The sequence below is a fragment of the Atta colombica genome, unplaced genomic scaffold, assembly GCF_001594045.1.
Source record: "Atta colombica isolate Treedump-2 unplaced genomic scaffold, Acol1.0 scaffold58, whole genome shotgun sequence".
Classification (NCBI taxonomy): Eukaryota; Metazoa; Arthropoda; class Insecta; order Hymenoptera; family Formicidae; genus Atta; species Atta colombica.
The window spans coordinates 1178585-1187906 of NW_017259548.1; the positions used below are offsets into that span (position 1 = coordinate 1178585).

Sequence of the window (9322 nt, forward strand, 5' to 3'; positions counted from 1 at the left end):
GTAAATGTGATTCAATCAAATTGAAAATTATTGTCTGCTGCTATATTAATTAAAAAATGAATCGTTATTTATTAATCATTGGTTTTTAATTAAATAAAGATTAAATCTATAATTAATATTTTTTGCTAAAAAGAAATTTTTTATATTTTATATATAACGTTTTAATTATTAGATATTGTGAAATAATTATATAAATTATTATATAAAGGGAAAAAAGCTGGAATTAATTATTATGTTATTTAATATATTGAGAGAAATAATAATGAACACAAATTTTCGTGAGGAGCAGTTTTCAGTTTCTCCTAAGGGAATCAGAAGTTATTCTATTGTATTACGATTCTTTGCAAGTGAATTTAGCAAGTGTTTAGTGATTTTATAATTAAAAAGCATTCAAAGTGAAGTCCGAATTCCAATATTTCACCTATAAAATGCGAGACATTGTTATATCCCAGAGAGCACAAAGTCTAAAAGATAATTAAAAGACAACTAAATTATTATAAAGATATCTTTTAGTGAAAGAATATTGTCGACGAAAAGACGACAAATGTCGCCCTGCTAGTCATTTTATAATCTTATCCATATGGATAACTAAAGGACTTCTTTAGATATCTTTTAGTCATCTTTAATACTTCTTTTAATTTTTGATATGATATAATATTTAATAACATCGAATTCCTAAATTAATTTTTACACAAAATGAAATAAAATTGCATGACATGTACGTCCCATTTCCTGCAATGTTTGTTATGTTCTATGTGAGAATCATTGTTTTTTATCATAGTCCTTTTTAGGGACTCGATGATTATAAAAAATAATTTAAAAATAATTATTATAACAAAATATTTTATTAGTGTTCATTAGAACACGAATAGAAGAATGACGAAAATATGTCTTTTTTAAGTTGTCTTTTCGACCAAACTAATCAAGGTGTCTTATAGACATCTTTTGATTTTGCTGAAAAGACAACCTAAAAACAATGTCTTTTCGTCATCTTTTAGCTTTGTCGAAGACAACTTAAAAAAAATTTCTTTTCGTTAACTCTTTTCGTTATTCTTAAACTTTCTTTTGTGCTGTTTGAAATATTATTATAATATATATCGCATGCACACATTACATACATATACATAAATTTTTATAAACGATATGTGTTTTAGCACGTAGAAAAATTTAAGATGTAAGACTTAAAGCAGTAAAGAAATGTGTGCAATGTCTTTCCCAATTTCCATGATTAACATTGATTTAAATATCTTTTCAACACGATAAACACATTTTTTAATATTCTGTAAAAATTATAAATAAAATATTTGAAATATGAATAAAAAATAGTGATTAATGATTGATTATTATTTTTTAATCAATTGTTTGATTATTATACTTTAATAATTGACTATAATAATTGACTTAATAATTGATTAATTAATAATTGACTTGATATTGTAAATTAGTCATGATTATACTATATATTATTTTGATTGATTACTTTAATTAGGTTCGATCTTAATTGATTAATCATACAAGATTATTTGATTAATTATTTTTATTAATTAATTTTATTAATTGATTACATTAATTATGATTGTATATATTTTTTAAATTTTTAGTCGATTATTTTAGTTAATTATTGAATTAATCAATTAATGTCGAACACTGTCTACAGAGCATAGATATAATATGCTATTGAATAAATGCTTAAATTTTAAACAGATATCAAATTATTGATATCATATTTTTCTAAAAACATTAAAAATGTGTTGAATTTAATTTCAACGTTTTCAGGATATATTGTTGATTATATATTTTAATTATTAGATACTTATATTTTTTTTATTTAAAGATTTAAAAAATGAACTTCAGTAAATTCCTTTGCGTTCTAATTACTTAAGACATAATTTTTTATTGATTTTATCTCCATCTTTGTTACATTTTTATCATTTTTATCAAAATATTCTGTTATAAAAATATAAAAAATGTGATTTTTATCAAAATACTGATATAAAAAATGTGATTTTTATCAAAATACTCTATCTCAAAATACCTCTTTAATTAAAATATTATATCTCAAATCTATATATCTCAAAATCTAGAAATTAATTGAAAAATTAATTATTAAAAAAATCTTTCTAAAGACATATATACGTGTACGTATGAAAAAATAATTTTTTAATAATTAGATTTTTATTATAAATTTAGAGAGAATAACGTTCTTCTTTTGTGTTTTACAATACCTCTATAAACACAGCATCGTAAGGTGGATCCTTTGATTTGGATAATTCTTTAATTTCTGGATTTCCTAAGAATTTACAAAGTTCGTTTCCTCCCCATGTCGAAACGGCGTTTATTGGATTTGAGGTAATCAGTTGTTGCATTGTTTCATATGTCATATTGTTCACCAAATGCACATCTGTTGGCAATATCACGATATCGGTGTAATTTGGATAAGGTTTCTTCAGAGGAAATTTGCTGATTACATCGACTTGATGACCCTTCCTGGCTAGGCCCTTCATTAGCTGTTCGACCATAACAAAATGACTTTTGCCATGAAATGGAAATATTCCGAGCAAACGATATCCATGGCAAATCGACAGACAAAACAACAAATGAAAAATCACTAGTAATATTCGCATTTTTTATTCGTATTGTTATATAAATTTCAGTTTCCAAATCACCTAAAAAAAGTAAATAAACTGAGTTAACGATTAATTTAAAGTTTTTAAAACTTTATTAATTTTTTGTATCTTTATAATCTCTTTATCCCTTTTAAATATTATATTTTAGATTAATATAAATTAAATTTAGTTTTTATTTAAAGCTTAGATTAAATTTTATCGATAAATTTTTTAATAAGATTTGTAGACTAAATGAATCATTTTCAATATTACACTTTTACATTGCTGTACGTTGGTACACTCAACATGATAGACTGACATTTGTAGATTTGTATTATCATTTAAATTACATAGATAACATAGTGGGGATAGAAATTGTTGCGTGTATTTAAAGACACATAATACATCGCACAGTACTACTTGAATTCATATAAAATTTGTACATGTGCTGTATAAAATATATCATTCTGAAATCAGTCTGCAGTGATCTTAGGTAATCTGTCAGAGAAATAACATTTAATTGCTATTTGCAATTGTCGTCTGTCATCAAACGAGAAACAAAAATACTGATGATATAATGTTTCCTTTATTGCTTTTCTTTTCATAAACTTAGCTTTAGTTTAAGAATCAAGTCATCTGTGATAATAAAATTACAAACAACTGAATAAATGAATGACTATATAAACAAGATAAATGACAATTCAAATAATGAGCAATTCAACTTATTTGTGGAGGGAATTGATAATGAGCCTATTTTCTTATTTTTTACAGTTTTCATGTTATGTAATCTTGTGGAAATGTAGTAAAAAAAGAAATTGTGATTTCTACGTTTTGTGAATAGGAGAGTAACAATATTTACCAGATTTATAGGATTTATCTCAAAGAGCACAAAGTCGTCTAAAAGATGACTAAAGACGACTAAATTGTTACAAAGATATCTTTTAATGAAAGAATGTATAATCGAAAAAAGTTGATTAAAAAGATGACAGATGTTGCTAGTCATTTTGTAATCTTACTCATATGATAATTAAAGGAAGACTTCTTTGGATATCTTTTAGTCATCTTTAATACTCTTTTAATTTTTATATTTTGATACAATAAAATTTAATAACATCGAATTTTTAAATTAATTTTTACACAAAACGAAATAAAATTGCATGACTGTCCCATTTCTTGCAATGTTTGCCGAATCCTATGTGCAAAATTTATTATCTTTCATCATAGTCCCCTTTGGCGACTCGATTACAAAAAAATATTTTATTAGTGTTCATAGTGTTAGAAACAAGTAAAATTTCTCATTTTTTATTCTGTCTTGTATAATTTTCAAACACGAAAAACTAAACTCCATCACGTTCTTCTAATGGCAATTTCGCATACTGTTCGCGAATGAGTGATAAAAAATATCAAATAAATGGAAAGATATCTTCTTTTTTATGTTAAATTTTCGATAAAATATTGATAACGAAAAAATATCTTAGTTAGGCCTTTTGCTTTGCGAAAATGATAACCATAGAAAGATGACGAAAAGATATCTTTTTTAAATTATCTTTTTGACAAAACTAAAAAATGTCTTATAGATATTTTTTGGTCTTGCTGAAAAAACAATCTAAAAATAATATTTTCGTTATCTTTTAAACATTTTTTTGCTTTGAAAGACAAAGCGAAAAGGTGTTTAAAAAAGAACTTTAAAAAAGATCTCTTTTTGTTATCTTTTATTTATACTGTTGTTATCACATTGTATACATTAACATGTTATATTATGTTTAATTAACAATAATTTAACATAATTACATAATTATAATATATTCTTGAGGCTTCCACAAGTGCTTTCCATATAAAGATTATGCTTTTCGCGAATTTCCTCCGTGTCCAAATCCATTCTTGGAATGCCTTCCAAGAAACCCGCGAAACGCATAATCTTTAATTATATTAACAAGTATGTTAACAATTTGTAGCAAGAAGGTACATAAAATATTAGAGGGGGAGAAAAAGAGAGAGAGAGAAAGAGAGAGAGAGGGGGGGGAGGGGGCAGAGAGAGACAGAGATATTAATTATATACAGTGTATCGTTACATAAGATAATGATTCAATAGAAACAACGCCAAAAAGTCTATATAACACAACACGCGAGATATTACTTAATGTTAGAATCAACTATATGTCACTTTCGTGACAATCTGAAAAAACGAGGTAAATAAAAAAAAACAAGGTATTTTCTTTTTCCCTTTTTTGATTAGCAATATTTATAATAATATCCCTATCAGGCTAAAGATTAAAATTGAAATTGGGGCTTGAAATTTGATCAATCACATAAAAGTAAACAAATATCAAATTTAGTAAACTTTGCTTTAATTGATCAAATTTCAATTCCTTAATCCTTTAGTAGTCTAGTAACTTTTTTTAACAGTGTTCGCGTGGGAGTTAATTTAACCTATTTTAATAAATTTATTTTTTATGTGTAAACCAAAATTTTTATATTTTTTTTTATAAATAATTACACGTTATAAATATTATAAAAAATAATTTTTAACAGTTAGAAATTAAAAGAATCCATAGATTTAGATTTCTCATGCTCTGTCTTTTTTATATTAAGTATAAGAAGTGATGAAATAAGACTCTCTAATATTAATAAATATAAATAAATAAGGAAAAGTACACTGACAATGAGAGTAGTCAAGTGCAGTAATTGGAACGCAATAAAATTATCACTGATTTATTAATTAATAAATAACAAACGTTTCGCCATTATCAGTGGATACATTACTTGTACATGTAATTATTGTCTCAAGTTTCACTTGGAAAGTTATATCTTTCACAAGACCAAGTGATTTTGGATCCTACAACGAGTCCATACTCATTTAATATATTTTAAAAGAGACTTGATAGAAAGACTTACCAAAAGGAGTCGAGATTTGCGATAGAAATCATGATCAGTCGAATTAACAAGCTTGAGTACAATATTAAGAAATTTTGTCACATATAACGAAGATACGTGCGAACTAAACGAACATTAGAGCCGAAGTAATATTCTTTTTTTATATTACTTCTATGTCATACGCACTCTTCTTTAACGTTTTCAAGGTCGCCACTCTAAAACCTGTTTTGGTAATGTAATATTTTGGTAATCTTGAATCTAGCATTCGTTACAGACACGTGCCCATATGAGTTGTTTCTTGTTGATGTCATTCATTGTCTGTCATTCATCTTTTCAAAGCCTATCTGTTTTAGATTTTCATTTCTCTGTCCTTCCATTCTTGATATTTTTAAAAATCTTCTCATTACATCCATTTCCACATTTTCAAATTACTTTCTATACTTATCTGTGACTCTCCATGTCTCTGCACTATATAATAACTTTTGATAATAACATTGTTTAAAAGATGTTCTACTTACGTTTTCTCAATGTTCTTATTCCAAAAGATTTCCATTTAGGCAATTTATAACTTTTTTTCTTGGATTATCCTTCTTTCAATTTTTCAGTTGTCTGTACCGTATAGAATATAGATCACTGTTACTCATATTCTCTACAAAATCGAATCTTTTCTCTGGTTTTCAGTAGTAAAGTAAGTAATTTGTCTTTCTGTGCCCACGTATAAATATTTGGTCTTATCAATATTCACTATGAAAGAGTTCCCAGTTTCTGTATTCTTTTAGCAATTTTCTTAAGACATATTTCATGTCCTCTTTATTAGTTATTACCATCGGCATTATTAATCATCGACAAATTGTAAAATATAGAAACAACTGTCGTTCTACACCCATGTCGTAAATCTTTCTTTTCCATATTTTAAGGATTGCAGTTGCATAGATTTTGAACAATATATGGTGATATGCAACACCCTTTTGTCTTAAACCCTTGGCAACAGCAAATTTCTCTGTTACTTAAATACTTTTTATTCTTGATATGGAATTGTTACATACATATTTTGTAGGGCTTTTATCAAAGTATAATCTATATTTGATTTTCGCAATATCGTCCATAATTTACTGATATAATATATTGACTGATATATTACTATATGCTTTTTATAGATTTATGAATGTTATGTGAACTTCACAGCTGTTTTTCCCAACAATTTGCTTTAGACAGAATATACGTTATCTGTACATAATCTTTCTCCACAGTAATATCAACGATGGAGTAAATGCAGATAATAAAAATGATCGAATATATTTTAATTATTATTATATACTTATGCACAAAATATTATTGAGTATTATTTAAATAATATAATTGTTCAAAGCTAGCAATAATTCCGATAATAACATAATATGATCACATCATTTTCTTATATACATTATTTGTTTATTTGCATATTTATTTTTTACAATAACTCTTATAAAAATTAATGAAAATATTAACAAAATTTCATTATTAGAAAATAATAAAATATTAACGAATATTAACGAATATTTGCTTTTCAAACTGAAAATTATTCATAATATTATAGATATTATTTCAAAACTATATAATTAAAACTATAAAAATATATATTTATGTTTAAAAAATTAAGCAAAGAAAATTCAAATACTATGTAAAAATATTAATATATTGTATGTAAAAATTTTCCAATTATACTGGATATATCTAATATCTTTCCCAATAACATTCAGATAGGCAGAAAAGGAATAAACTGAGTCGAAAGTTCTATATCATTTTATAATTTTGATAATTTCTTTTTAGTTACAATGTGTAGAATGTCTAAAATCGACGAATAAAATAACTTTAAAGTATCTTTAAAAGTTCTTTAATAAAATCTTTAAGATATTTCGTAAAGAATACTGAAAAATATTTTTAAGTTGTCTTATGCGTCGATTTTACTTGCTTATTCGATCATATTTAGAAATTAATATTTCGTTATTTTTATTGTGAAAATTATTTCATAAAAATAACGCAATATATATAAGTAAAATGTTAAACAATGAATTAAACATTGAATTAAATCACATAAAGTTACGTACGTGTTGGAGATCAAAGTAATCCAAAAAGAATATAAAAACTGCTATTTATTGCTACAATTCTTGAACGTTATCAGTGCTACTTTGCTACATAGATGCAAGAATAAACTGTGGAGGGAAGATACTAAAAACGCTAGTGTCGCAAACGAAAACGCAACTGAAAAACGTTAGTTTATTTATGTATCTCCGAGTCAATTTGATCACGTAACTAGAAAAGAGATAAGGGTTGTTCATATGCCCTGACATGTTCTAAAATGCTCCTACTATGGTATTTACTCACTTTAACGCGCTCGTTGAAATAAGTAAAAGCTATAACAAAAGGATATTGGAGCATGTTAGAGCATGCAAACAAACCTATAATCTCTAGCCTGTTAGGGTCATTGTCACTATTGCTGATTAAAATTGTAAAAAATAAATAAAGAAAAATTAATGGAGACATACGATGTATGTTTTTTTGCTTGATTACTTGTATTTTAGTCACAAGAAATTATGCGTTCTATGTTGTACAATTCTAGTAATTTACTTGCAATCCATACAAGCAATCCAAAAAAAAAACATATGTCATGTGTCGCTGATTTAATTAATTTCTTAGTTAAATCAGCAACACATGACATATGTTTTTTTTTTTTGGACTTTCTACAATAAGCCATTAATCATAAATCAGAAGTCAGAAGCTAAAAATTGTGATTGATCAATTTTTAGCTTCTGACTTCTGATTTATGACTAATGGCTTATTGTATAGAAGGCCCATTACACTCAAAACAGTGATTTTGCAGTTATAGCGAAAATTATCTAAATATGAAAAATTAGTTAAAAATTAGTTAAATTTCTAGCAAGTACTGCAATATTGGATGTGTATTGCACCTAATTATATAGATGACAGAGAATATATAGAATTTAGATTTGTGTTATAAATGCTATGCGTATGATACCTAATTTTCTATCAGATACAAAAAATAATTCTAGCTGAAGCAGCAAAATATCTTTTTGAGTGTACTGATACAAGCATTGTACGATCATGTAATATGTTGTATAATTGTGCAATATACATATGAACACAAACAAAACTGTAATTTGATTTTAAAAATACAAAATAGGATTGTCAAGATTAAATTGAAAAACATTTCAACAAATAAGATACAGAATAAGCAGCGTGTATTTCAATATTAGTGCTATTGTAAATATACAAAAATATGGTACAAAAATAAAATGATTATAATGTTGATTTATCACCCGCCAGTGACGTATCGTAAATGATTAAATTAATACTACGACCTGTATTATTTATATATTTATAATTATATTTACTTTTTCAAACGAAAAAACAGATAAATTACTGTTAATGCAGGTGTTACAAATACTGTTTTTTTTTCTAAGTAAAAAACTTCTACTGTTTAACAAAATATTTGAATGACTTCATTCTTGTTGTTAAGTCAGTTAATAAATGAGTTTTAACGATTTACAAATTTATAATAATTTATTCAAATGTGTTAATATATACAACACGATACATAAAAAGTGAAGTAGTGCTTGAAAGACAATCGCATACATATACATTAACTTGCAAATTTTAAACATATAATAGAACAGTACATATCTTCTATATTTTTTTTTTATTGCGTTATAAGTTATTATTCAAATTATGGGGCATTATCAGGAAGAGAGGCCTTTGAAGATTGCGATATTATTTGTAACGGCAAATGAGCTCGCTGCATTTTGCAGTTAAAATGAAAGACTATACTGAGATAATAAATATTA

The 9322-nt window shown here is 25.5% G+C and overlaps 1 protein-coding gene across 2 annotated transcripts in view; it reads right to left on the reverse strand.

Annotated features, from left to right (window-relative positions):
* LOC108692045 (UDP-glucuronosyltransferase 2B31-like) overlaps positions 1 to 2624 on the reverse strand; it is a 7909-nt gene extending 5285 nt beyond the window's left edge. For both annotated transcript variants that reach the window (XM_018200150.1, XM_018200149.1), the window contains exon 1: positions 2226 to 2624. In XM_018200150.1, coding sequence (XP_018055639.1) covers positions 2226 to 2624 — 399 coding nt within the window. The remainder of the gene's footprint in view (positions 1 to 2225) is intronic.
* Between the last annotated feature and the right edge of the window lie 6698 nt (positions 2625 to 9322).